Source organism: Sinocyclocheilus grahami, unplaced genomic scaffold (genome assembly GCF_001515645.1).
Source record: "Sinocyclocheilus grahami isolate Dianchi unplaced genomic scaffold, SAMN03320097.WGS_v1.1 scaffold908.1, whole genome shotgun sequence".
NCBI lineage: Eukaryota > Metazoa > Chordata > Actinopteri > Cypriniformes > Cyprinidae > Sinocyclocheilus > Sinocyclocheilus grahami.
The window spans coordinates 296,490-310,533 of NW_015506087.1; the positions used below are offsets into that span (position 1 = coordinate 296,490).

The 14,044-nt window shown below is 36.5% G+C and overlaps 1 protein-coding gene and 1 long non-coding RNA gene across 2 annotated transcripts in view; one reads left to right on the forward strand and one right to left on the reverse strand.

Moving 5' to 3' along the window:
• stip1 (stress-induced phosphoprotein 1) overlaps positions 1-12,166 on the reverse strand; it is a 51,548-nt gene extending 39,382 nt beyond the window's left edge. Inside the window, exon 1 of the mRNA XM_016249072.1 lies at positions 12,071-12,166. Within this exon, the coding sequence (XP_016104558.1) occupies positions 12,071-12,079 (9 nt within the window). The 5' untranslated portion in view covers positions 12,080-12,166. The remainder of the gene's footprint in view (positions 1-12,070) is intronic.
• LOC107564075 (uncharacterized) overlaps positions 11,279-14,044 on the forward strand; it is a 7,390-nt gene continuing 4,624 nt past the window's right edge. The window contains exon 1 of the long non-coding RNA XR_001606181.1: positions 11,279-11,293. This is a non-coding gene — a long non-coding RNA (uncharacterized lncRNA). The remainder of the gene's footprint in view (positions 11,294-14,044) is intronic.

The window sequence follows — 14,044 nt, forward strand, 5'->3', positions numbered from 1 at the left end:
CTAAAGCTGTGTTGTCTTGTGAGGAAAAAGCCCAATTAGAAAATCTCAAAAATCAACTAGATAATTTATTCTTAGTTATAGCTCGGGGTGCTTTTATTCGCTCTATTAAAAAAGTATGAAGAATTTTTCTCACCCTCTTCGATCCAACCGTTGGATCGAAGAGGGTGAGAAAAATTCTTCATACTTTTTTAATCTTGAGAAACAAAGGCAAACGAAAAAGAAAATTTCTAAATTAAGTGTTAATGGTGCTGTTACAGAAGAATTAGATCTAATTAACAAGGCAGTTAGAGATTTTTATAGTAACTTATATTGTTCAAGATACTCTGAGGCTAGTTGCAAATCCTTTTTTCAGTCAATTCAAGGATGGATTGGTTTAATTAAGGATGACTTTAAAAGTATTATGGAGGATGATTTAATAATTGAAGAGTTGGATAAAGCTATCAATCAAATGGCCAAGGGTAAATCACCTGGCTTAGACAGCTTAACTGTCGATTTTTACGTCTTCTTTTGGAAAGACATCTGCCAGCTTTTATTTGAAGCCCTTGGTGAATGTATCTTAAGATAAAATCTCTCTCCCACAATGAAGCGAGGTCTCATTACATTGATCCCAAAGGCCGATAAAGATCCACTTTCTATTGAAAATTGATGACCGATAACCCTTTTGTGTACGGATTACAAATTACTAGCTCTTGTATATGCCAATCGCCTGAACAGTGGCTTGACAAAGGTTATTAGTGAATGTCAATCTGCCTTTATAAAGGGTAGGAATATACATGTTCATTCAAGACTGATTCTTGATATGTTGGATTACAGTCATCTAATAGAAAAGGAGAGTCTAATATTATTCCTGGATTTTTATAAAGCGTACGATTCGCTAGAGCACTGTTTTATTGTAGAAACATTAAATTGTATGGGTTTTGGAGATACATTTTGTAACAATCAAAATGTTTTATTCAGATATAACTAGTTCGGTGTCTTAGGGATCTGAAATCACTCCTAGCTTCAAGATGTCTAGAGGAATTCGCCAAGGATGTCCCATATCTCCAAAACTATTTATTCTAACTACCCAGATCAAAGGCAAACGAAAAAGAAAATTTCTAAATTAAGTGTTAATGGTGCTGTTACAGAAGAATTAGATCTAATTAACAAGGCAGTTAGAGATTTTTATAGTAACTTATATTGTTCAAGATACTCTGAGGCTAGTTGCAAATCCTTTTTTCAGTCAATTCAAGGATGGATTGGTTTAATTAAGGATGACTTTAAAAGTATTATGGAGGATGATTTAATAATTGAAGAGTTGGATAAAGCTATCAATCAAATGGCCAAGGGTAAATCACCTGGCTTAGACAGCTTAACTGTCGATTTTTACGTCTTCTTTTGGAAAGACATCTGCCAGCTTTTATTTGAAGCCCTTGGTGAATGTATCTTAAGATAAAATCTCTCTCCCACAATGAAGCGAGGTCTCATTACATTGATCCCAAAGGCCGATAAAGATCCACTGTCTATTGAAAATTGGAGACCGATAACCCTTTTGTGTACGGATTACAAATTACTAGCTCTTGTATATGCCAATCGCCTGAACAGTGGCTTGACAAAGGTTATTAGTGAATGTCAATCTGCCTTTATAAAGGGTAGGAATATACATGTTCATTCAAGACTGATTCTTGATATGTTGGATTACAGTCATCTAATAGAAAAGGAGAGTCTAATATTATTCCTGGATTTTTATAAAGCGTACGATTCGCTAGAGCACTGTTTTATTGTAGAAACGTTAAATTGTATGGGTTTTGGAGATAAATTTTGTAACAATCAAAATGTTTTATTCAGATATAACTAGTTCGGTGTCTTAGGGATCTGAAATCACTCCTAGCTTCAAGATGTCTAGAGGAATTCGCCAAGGATGTCCCATATCTCCAAAACTATTTATTCTAACTACCCAGATGCTCACTTTGGCTATTGTTAATGATTTAAATTTACAAGGCATTAAGATATTTGAAAAGGAATTTAAGATTAGCCAATTTGCAGACGATACTGCAATTTTTTTTAAAGATAAAAGTATGGTTGATATTGCACTAAAATTAATTAATGCTTTTTCTGATGCCTCAGGTTTGTCTCTCAATATTGAGAAATGTGTACTGTTGCCTATCCACTCTTGTCCAGAGAGCTCTATTGCCTCAATAAATGTCCAGACTGAGGTTAAATATTTGGGTTTAACAATATCTAAGGATGATCGTAGGATAGATGAGGTTAACATTGAGAAACGTGTCGTTGATATGAAAAAATCTCTAAGTCACTGGCTGACCAGAGATCTCAGTATTTGGAAGAGTTATTCTATCTAAAGCTGAAGGTGTGTCTAAGTTATTATATCCTTGTCACTCTTTGTTTATTTCTGACAGCAATATTAGGAAGGCCAATTCAGTAATTTTTCAATTTCTATGGAGAAATAAAACGCATTATTTAAAAAGGTCCCAGATAGTTAAAGAGTATAAAAATGGCGGATTAAAAGCCTTAGATTTTGAAGCCTTGATAGGCTCATTTAGAATTAATTGGTTAAAAACTTTTTTTTTGCTTGTTCCAACTCTGTGTGGTTTCACATACCTAGGGCTTGGTGGTATGGATTTTTTACTGAGATGTGATTTCGATATTAATAAGATTCCACTTGCACCGTCTAAATTTCATAGTCAAATACTACACTTTTGGAAAATGATATTCACACATAACTTCACTCCGCACAGTTCGACTCGGTGGAACTATAGAACAATCCTTATAAAAAAGGAAATCAGTATTTAAAGCTGAATGGTTTGACAAAGGAATTATCTTTGTATAATTATCCATGATTTTTTTTTCACTTCCGAAAGCGGATGATGTCAGGAAACAGTGGTTGCAATTTACTTTTTAACTCTGTTCCTGAGCATTATAATCCCAATTTGCTACAGTGTGCTGCACATTTTACTGAGGACAGCTTCCACATCACGAGTGAGAAGTGCCGGATTCGCCAAAAGCAGCTGTTGAAAGACAGAGCAAGGGGCATGGCAGTACTGAAACACCGTCTAAGCTGTTCGCCAATCACAACGCACTGGGAAAGCTAACCAATCACAACACATTTTGTTTTTCGGAAGGCGGACCTTCATCAAACTAATCTTGTGCCAGCCTAGGGAGAGAGGTATTGTAATAATGTAAATTATGTGAAAAAATTATGCGTTTTTCGAACCACCAAGCATGAGAGTATGTTCTAGTACACCCCCAAAACAAAATCAAGACTTTGTAAAAGAGCATAATAGGACCCCTTTAAGGTTTGATGCTGATTGTTATTGTATTTGATTTTATTCTATGCTGTTACCTCTATGAGTTTTTGTATTCTATGTTCAATTAAAAAAAAAAAAATGAAGTGAACCTAGTGCTTTAAACGGGTCGGGCGGAGCTAATAGCCTCGGACCAGTAGCACCGAGGCCAAAATCACACTGCGTTTCTACCGTCGGGCCAGAAGCTCCGCCGCGCTTTACTAAAACACACGCCCTCTCAGGAACAACGTCACGCAACCCCATCATTTCACCAACAAAGAGAAGTTATCAGAAAACTAATAAAAAATAAGTCACTGGAACTAGCGCGATCACAAAACGAACATGATAAAAGCGGCCGTTTGTTTGCATGCTTTGTTAAAGATTTAAATCAAAAACCATCGATGTTTTACAAGTGATACATTGATCATAATTAATTAATTTATCAGGTTTGTCACAAATTAGTCACACAGAAATAAAGCGGTATGAACATAGCCTAATTACTCAGTCGAGTCTGTTTCTGTTTGTTTGTAGTCACACCATATACATCACATTTAGAAAATGATAATTTCTATATTTTTATAAAAGCTCCAGAACAAAAACATATTATATTTTTATGACATACGCGGAGCTAACCTCTCGAGACGAGACTTATGACATAAAATATGTAACTAAATAAATACACGATTGTGACAGAGAATAAGAAGCTGACGTCTGATTTCTTCAAGCGGTCGTATTTACCATGTTTACTATGGTAACGTGCACAGTCTTTTGCATCGCTTATAAATATTTCTGCCTTGTATGGTGATCATAATCCACATAGGATCAAGTTATTTCAAACACTCGCTCCTGTCTGAAAGTGGGTTTTGAACTAAATGATTTTAAAAGTCTTAAATGCTGGTGCTATCCGTTACCTTTATGAAATGATCCGCGGCGCTGTCGCTCTCCAGACGCGGAGAAACTCCGCCTTTGTTCATAACCACTCCTTTAGACATAGCCGGCCCGCTTTGGCCCAAGGTTATCGTCGGGCCAAAAAACCCGGGCCGTTGGCCCCGAGGAAGCACCGACGAGGCTCGATTAAGCCCCGGAAGTGACAGTGGAAACGCGACTGGCCCTGGCACTCACTAGCACGCCCGCTTTTGGCCCGACAGTGGAAACACGGCTATTGTTTTTTTTATTCGAGTCAGACTTGTCTGTTACTGCCTTAAGCAAAGGGCTCCACCCCAGAAGTTTGAAAAGTGCCCGTCAAACACCGGCTCGCTCTTTTTCTTCATTGGCGCCTCCTTTGTCTATTTTTTTTTTTTTGTACTTTGTACTTTTGGTGAAAAATAAATGTAGCGAAGTTGAATACTTTAGTTTTATTCTACTCAAGTAAAAGTACCACAATTTAATTATACTCAAGAAAAGTAGAAAAAATTTAAAAAAAATGCACTCAACTACTATAACGAAAGTATTTGTAATTAGTTACTTTCCACCTCTGAATAAATGAACGCAATGTTGGCCAATCCACTGCAAAAACTATCATTGTGACCGTAAAAATATTGCCTTTTATCGTTTTCCTAAAGACCCTGACAGGTAATTATTCACAAAAGTGTAAAAATATTGTGTGTTCTGTAGGACTGCCACTAACGGCTATTTTTACTTCGATTAATCTATCGACTAATTTATCGATTAATCTAAACGATTAATTTCTCACTTTAAAAAATCAACCATTTTACTTAAGAATATTTTATTAAACCAAATGAAATCCAAATTTCTATGAAATCCTTTTTTTAAAGCAAAAGTAAAGTGCAAAAGAGTGCAAGCAGCAAGTGTCCATCTCATAGTCCAAATCACTGAAATCAAAGTTCAGTATTATAGTGTAAGAATTACAACATATCCACATGTTCTAGTCTACTACTAATAAAATTATAATAAATTTTAAAAAACACTTTTTAAAGGAGTATTTACCAGAAATGTTATTTACCTGAATTTATTTAGGAGAAAAATGTAAATGTGCAGTATTTCTAGGGAATTATTTTTTTTAAAATAAAAATCAATTAATTGGAAATGCTTTTGATTATTAAAATTTAATGTAACCATTCAAATGGAATCCATAAAATGATGGAAAACAGAATTTGGTAGAGATAAAACTGTAAAACTCAATTATTTAGACAGGCTTTTTGATTAATAACATTTTATTTAACCATTAAAACAGAGTATAGAAAAATTTAAATGGAGAAAAAACTGAATTTGGAAATCAAACGGATTTCATAGGGCCCTATAATTAGAATGACTTTTTTTTGTGGTAATAAAAAGAGATGTAAGTGAACAATAGCCTTTAAAATGACTTAAAATACATATATAATAGCAATGAGGCAATAATAATTAGTTCAAATAAAGTATCAAAAGCAAGAAATCATATGGTTTTATTGAACAAAGCTGTTAAAGGGGTCATATGATGTTGCTAAAAAGAACTGCGTTTATGCGGTTGCTAAAAAGAAATGCTTTATGCGGTTTAAGGTTAAAAAAACACATTATTTTCCACATATATAAAAGCTCCAGAACAAAAACATATTATATTTTTATGACATACGCGGAGCTAACCTCTCGAGACGAGACTTATGACATAAAATATGTAACTAAATAAATACACGATTGTGACAGAGAATAAGAAGCTGACGTCTGATTTCTTCAAGCGGTCGTATTTACCATGTTTACTATGGTAACGTGCACAGTCTTTTGCATCGCTTATAAATATTTCTGCCTTGTATGGTGATCATAATCCACATAGGATCAAGTTATTTCAAACACTCGCTCCTGTCTGAAAGTGGGTTTTGAACTAAATGATTTTAAAAGTCTTAAATGCTGGTGCTATCCGTTACCTTTATGAAATGATCCGCGGCGCTGTCGCTCTCCAGACGCGGAGAAACTCCGCCTTTGTTCATAACCACTCCTTTAGACATAGCCGGCCCGCTTTGGCCCAAGGTTATCGTCGGGCCAAAAAACCCGGGCCGTTGGCCCCGAGGAAGCACCGACGAGGCTCGATTAAGCCCCGGAAGTGACAGTGGAAACGCGACTGGCCCTGGCACTCACTAGCACGCCCGCTTTTGGCCCGACAGTGGAAACACGGCTATTGTTTTTTTTATTCGAGTCAGACTTGTCTGTTACTGCCTTAAGCAAAGGGCTCCACCCCAGAAGTTTGAAAAGTGCCCGTCAAACACCGGCTCGCTCTTTTTCTTCATTGGCGCCTCCTTTGTCTATTTTTTTTTTTTTGTACTTTGTACTTTTGGTGAAAAATAAATGTAGCGAAGTTGAATACTTTAGTTTTATTCTACTCAAGTAAAAGTACCACAATTTAATTATACTCAAGAAAAGTAGAAAAAATTTAAAAAAAATGCACTCAACTACTATAACGAAAGTATTTGTAATTAGTTACTTTCCACCTCTGAATAAATGAACGCAATGTTGGCCAATCCACTGCAAAAACTATCATTGTGACCGTAAAAATATTGCCTTTTATCGTTTTCCTAAAGACCCTGACAGGTAATTATTCACAAAAGTGTAAAAATATTGTGTGTTCTGTAGGACTGCCACTAACGGCTATTTTTACTTCGATTAATCTATCGACTAATTTATCGATTAATCTAAACGATTAATTTCTCACTTTAAAAAATCAACCATTTTACTTAAGAATATTTTATTAAACCAAATGAAATCCAAATTTCTATGAAATCCTTTTTTTAAAGCAAAAGTAAAGTGCAAAAGAGTGCAAGCAGCAAGTGTCCATCTCATAGTCCAAATCACTGAAATCAAAGTTCAGTATTATAGTGTAAGAATTACAACATATCCACATGTTCTAGTCTACTACTAATAAAATTATAATAAATTTTAAAAAACACTTTTTAAAGGAGTATTTACCAGAAATGTTATTTACCTGAATTTATTTAGGAGAAAAATGTAAATGTGCAGTATTTCTAGGGAATTATTTTTTTTAAAATAAAAATCAATTAATTGGAAATGCTTTTGATTATTAAAATTTAATGTAACCATTCAAATGGAATCCATAAAATGATGGAAAACAGAATTTGGTAGAGATAAAACTGTAAAACTCAATTATTTAGACAGGCTTTTTGATTAATAACATTTTATTTAACCATTAAAACAGAGTATAGAAAAATTTAAATGGAGAAAAAACTGAATTTGGAAATCAAACGGATTTCATAGGGCCCTATAATTAGAATGACTTTTTTTTGTGGTAATAAAAAGAGATGTAAGTGAACAATAGCCTTTAAAATGACTTAAAATACATATATAATAGCAATGAGGCAATAATAATTAGTTCAAATAAAGTATCAAAAGCAAGAAATCATATGGTTTTATTGAACAAAGCTGTTAAAGGGGTCATATGATGTTGCTAAAAAGAACTGCGTTTATGCGGTTGCTAAAAAGAAATGCTTTATGCGGTTTAAGGTTAAAAAAACACATTATTTTCCACATACTGTACATTATTGTTTCTCCTCTATGCCCTGCCTTTCTGAAACGAGTCGATTTTTACAAAGCTCATCTTTCTAAAAAAGCGAGGTGTGCTGTGATTGGTCAGCTATCCAGTGCGTTGTGATTGGCCGAATACCTCAAGTGTGTGACAGAAATGTTACGCCCCTTACTATATTGTGATGATGCCCTGTCAGGCCAGAGCGATGATTCAAAAACATGAAAACCCATTATAAATGAGGCATTCGTTGCATCCAGTGTGGACAAAATGATAGATTATAATGACTTATACTGTCTTTTTACGTGTTGCGTTGCATCGCGCCGTGTAAACATAAAACTATGTCTGCATTTGTGATCGGAGAAATGACAAACAAGCCCTACTCTACTACACTGGCCAAAAAACTAGCTTTAAATATATAAAATATAAAAACTCTTTAAATATAAAAGACGTACTTACAGTCTGTGAGTCAGAACAGCCGGCATTGTAGTCTACTCTCCCAGGATCAGGAAACGGTCCTCCATAAAATGTGCTGCACACATCTGAATATTTGGGTTGAAGGTGCGTCCGGCAGGCTTGCAGCAACCACATGTGACGACCCCGGGCTGGACTCTGCTTCGTCCACGGTGAAAGCCGATCCGGCGGCAAAGTTGTAGTATTTCCTCAGCAACCAGCACGGATCAGCTCCAGGCATGAGGAAGCAGATATCATCCTCTTTTGGAAGGCCAAACAAAGTAGTTTTGCTTTCTCAACGAATCACACAGTGCCTTCACGATATGGCGGCGGCAACAACAATACTACAGCAAGAATAAAAGTTACGCCTTCTTTCTTTGCATGAACATTTGGGCAGCATTATGCAAATCTTCCCACATAGTGATGTAGATATGTGGGGGCGTGTTAGAACGAGCCGTTTTAGGTAGGCGTGGCTGACTCTTAACTTTTATAAAGAATATCTCTTTGGATTTGAGTCTTTAGTCTTTGCAACTTGACAGACCTTCTTTATGCACCAAGAGCTTGTAACACTTCAACGAGAAAGGAAAAATTTTAATCGCATCATATGACCCCTTTAAAATACATAATGTACAATAAAAAAATAGAGCTAATGTACATTACGCATTACAACAAAGGCCTGCAGAGGGCGCCAACGGCCTGATGATTATTTTTACACATTACTGTGTGATCTAATACTTGTTTAATATTGACCAAGCACCATTTAATTCAAATGTCCACTTAATCTTTAATATTTGGCCATTTCTTTAGGACAGAAATGCTATAGCCACTGTAATTAAAAGAATATGTGGACATCAAAACGTGTAAACTCAGAGTGAGGGTTTGAGCTTGTATTTTGAAGCCACGATGTATTCTCCTGTGTTTGCGTAGATTTATAAATGATTTACCTTACAAATCTGATGAAATCAATTTTTAAATGGGTTTAATATCATGCAGCCTTGGGAAACAGTCTAATAATGTGTTTTATGGATTCTCGCCCGTGAAATGCGCCACTTACGGTATTTTGCCGGTTAGTCGATGCGAGCAAAATTAAGTTGAGGATTTTTAAAAATCTAATACTCTAATAAAACCGACGAATTGCGACAGCCCTAGTGTTTTAAATTGGGACGTCGAGCTATCTTATGCACCTGCTAACTTTAACTGTTTTTAGTCTAGTCGTAAACTTAAATCCTTTTAGGAACTGCAGGTCCTAGCCATAGAAACCATAATAATGATTTATATGGATTTGACACCAAGTAATGATGAGCTTATGCAACTTTACACATTTACAATTACTTACTATATTATGATTTACTATTACTTCACTAGGTCTGAAATATATATTGTACGTTTTAATCCCCTGGAACACACTACAAACCTGATGATCTAGATTAGAACATTTATTGTGCGTCATTCATTATGTATTGTTGTGTCTGACATAATTAAATAAACAATTTTGGAGAAAGTGGCTGTATGTGTGTGTGTTTTGTTTACAGTCTTCCTTTAAAGGGGTCATATGATGCGATTTAAATTTTTCCTTTCTCTTTGGAGTGTTACAAGCACTTGGTGCATAAAGAAGATCTGTAAAGTTGCAAAGACTAAAGTCTCAAATCCAAAGAGATATTCTTTATAAAAGTTGAGTCAGCCCCGCCTACCTAAAACGGCTCGTTCTAACACGCCCCCACATATCTACGTCACGATGTGGGAATATTTGCTTAACACCGCCCAAATGTTCATGCAAAGAAAGGCGGCATAACTTTTATTCTCGCTGTAGTATTGTTGCCGCCGCCACCATGTCGTGAAGGCGCTGTGTGATTCGTTGTGAAAGCAAAACTACTTTGTTTGGCCTTCCAAAAGAGGACGATATTGCTTTGTCATGCCTGGAGCTGATCCATGCTGATTGCTGAGGAAATACAACAACTTTGCGCTGTGGCTCGCCAGATCGGCTTTCACTGTGGACGAAGAGGAGTCCAGCCCGGGGGCGTCACATGTGGTTGCCGCAAGCCCTCCGGACGCTCCTTCATCGAATCCGTCGGCCGCACCGTTCTCAAGGCCAACGGCCTCTGCTCACTCTAGGCCGCCGTGTGTGACGCTGTGCTTCGTTGTGAAAGCGAAACTACTTTGTTTGGCCCTCCAAAAATGGACACGACTAGAAATCAGTGGTTAAGTTGTATTTACAACACTGTTCCAGAACACTTCAACCCAAATATTCAGATGTGTGCAGCACATTTTATGGAGGACCGTTTCCTGATCCTGGCAGAGTAGACTACAATGCCGGCTGTTCTGACTCACAGATTGCAAGTACGTTTTTTATATTTAAAGAATTTACCACTGATGATTCAAATGCGAGTTTTGAGCAGTGTAGAGTAGGGCTTGTTGTTTGTCATTTCTCCGATCACAAATGCAGACATGGTTTTATGTTTACGCTGCGCGATGCAACGCAACGCGTAAAAAGACAGTACAAGTCATTATAATTCATAATTATGTCCCCACTGGATGCAACGAATGCCTCATTTATAATGGGTTTTATTGTTTTTGAATCATCGCTCCGGCCTGACAGGGCATCATCACAGTATGGTAGGGGCGTAACATTTCCGTCACACACTTGAGGTATTCGGCCAATCATAACGCACTGGATAGCTGGCCAATCACAGCACACCTGGCTTTTCAGACTGATGAGCTTTGTAAAAATCGACGCGTTTCAGAAAGGCAGGGCATAGAGGAGAAACAATAACGTACAGTATGTGGAAAATAATGTGTTTTTTTTTACCTTAAACTGCATAAACATTTCATTACACCAAATACACAAAATAATGTTCTTTTTAGCAACATCATATGACCCCTTTAACAGACATTAATATAAGACAATACTGCAAAAACCGTTTACTGTCAAGCATTATATTCCCGTTATATATTTATTGTCCAACATTCCAAATTTTTCTGTCATTAATTTAATTTCATATGTTGGAATTAATTCAGTGTTTATAATGCCAACACTTGAACTTAAAATATTTTCAACCAAAACTGACATGGTTTCTACAGAGCAAAAGGTTTTGTGAAAAAGGGGAAACCTTTAAAATAAAATCTGTACAATTAACGGTTAAAAGGAATTGATGATCACTAGTCTAGTGATTGTACGTTATTGCGGTCATCGTTCAAGCTGTATTTCAGCTTTAATGTACGGTTTCTTAAACAAAGCAGCTGATATTTGCCATAGCGACAGCAAGAATAGTGGACTGCCGAGTCGCTTTCACTCCAGAATGGCGGAAGCGTAGGGCTGCTGCTGGGCGCCACTGTTGCAACGGAACGTTCTATTGGCTTTCACTTCTTGTATCAGTTCTTTGATGAAATGACGTTCCGCCCTTCTCTCTCTCTCTCTCTCTCTCTCACACACACACACACACACACACACACACACACACACACACACACACACACACACACACACAGAGAGAGAAGTCTCTAGATCTGACGTGAGCTTATGCTAACTGCTGGAGGAGATCGACCGGATGAATAAACATGCATTATTCACACGGATCAAAATCTGTACTAAAACATGATGATCCTCTTTAAAATAACCCTTGCAGTACAACTGTTTGCACAGATCGCAGGTTACAGCACAGCATGTCAAATTAGCTGCTAACGCGTTGTTAGCTTACTAGCCCTTACTATCATTGATGCGGTTTAATGAGCTACACTGAGTAGACTTACAAGACTTGTAAGACGTGCAAACATATAACACTTTTAACCCGGTTTATTTTTGCACAATAATTTTTAAAAGCCACATCTTCATAACATGTAACGAAAAATATTCTATTTAAGAGTTACTTACTTTCTCCATATCGTGGGCATGAGGTTCCAGAATCTACCAAGACGCTAGCGTCGCCCCGCCTCTCTGCCTATTATCAATTGTAGCCCAGAGAAGGGTTGCCAGGTATTGTAGTTTAACCTCATAAAAATAAAGTTGTATAAGCGTAATCATGTTATGTCAAGATGCATAACTGAAATAAAACAACAATCTAAAAACTATTCGTAGCCGCACATCTTACTTATTTAAAGTTATTATGCATTCATTCATATTAACAGCTCATAAAAGTTGGAATATGTAATCATGAAGCAAAATCGGTCTCTAGAAAATTCTGGTACCGATTTACGAATCTATGCTTAATGCATGGCAACCCGAATGAAAAAAGATGTGAGAAGAAGAACTTAAAATTGTTACTTTTCTCACCGAATTAACAGCTCTGCAGTCTCTGATTGGATGAATGGTTGACTAGTAAATTAACGAGCACTACGGTTAATGAGAAAAGTAATGCTGAATGTTCCAGAATTGTTCTGAAATTCTGTGCGTTGCAGCACGCCATGTCCATATGAAACATATTTTTCAGCACAATGTCATACTTCTCTAATAATTAACGTAAAGTTTTTGATTTATAAAGTTTGTAAATCAAACTGGGGCTTGTTATTGCATGTTTTATTCCAGTGAATATTTGTAATGTATTCTCAATCAGATATTGATGCACATAATTCTAATTAACATACCTTAAAATCTTGACTATATAGCACTGACACATAATGAGCGCCGTGATTCCCACAGGATTTTGTGAGACTGGTTTGTGGACCTCATATATGGGTGTTTCTACGGGCACTTTTAAGTCCCAGCACTTAAATTTTAGATGTATGTTCAAATTTGACATATGATGCTTTATAAATATATTCACAGTGTCATTACACACCTTGACAAAAATATAGTTAAATATAGTTAAAAATCCCTTTTAGTTTAGATGATTTACACATTAAAATCGCAACATCTGTCATAAAAAGCTAAATGTTATCTTTAGTGTGTATGGAAACAATTGACATCTAAGGTTACTGTCTAAATTTTACATGGCATAGAGAAAACCATGAAATCCCCTATTTTATGTTATTTTTTAATATCCATATTTACAAGACCACACTTGCTCTGTGTTGCAAGGCATTTGATTGGCTGTTCGCTACTGATGTCATACATTCATGTGTACGCACTCCACAAACTCAGGATCAGTAGTTCACAAAGAAAGTTGATGATCACAATCATGGTATCAACAAAGCTGGATTGGAGTGGTTTGGTTTTGTCAACTCGAAACTAATCCTGTAACTTGGAATTTGTTCAGCTAACATCATGGTACAGGCCCCAGGTCCCAGAGTGGATAAATCTGAAAACGACACCTTTGTGTTTTCGTGTGTACAGCCAATCCATATATTTTGTGAAACAATGATGTCATCACCCCACGTCTCAAACCTAGTCAGACACTGCTACCTCACGTAAATGCAACAACAACGACAAAGGTGTACTACATGCTTGTATCCATGCTGCAGAAGCTACTGAGCCTATTAGCTTTACTAACTTTACTAGATTTTCTGGTTGTTGTGTTGGGTTTGTATACAGCACGCAAGATTTGTATATTATATCCAAAAATGCAATTTAGCCATTTGTTGTGATAAACAGGAAAGGGTGTCCAGCTGAATTCAATTTGAGTTTTGTTAGACGAATATAAAATGCTTAGTATATCGCGGCAGCCCTCGTGTGAAGACCGAAGAGTGTAAAGACCATTGACTCTACCGTTCGACTCCACCGAGCAGGCACATAAGTATCACTTTTGAATCATTCTCTTTCCTACTACTTCTTTCCCTTCTGTTTTCAGTTTTTATAACCAATTCTTACTATGTGTTTCCAGATCCCTACTATCACTACCACTAGCAAACCATGCATCACACACTCTAGGCAGCGCAATCCTAACAACCTGCGCACTTTGCCTATGTCTAC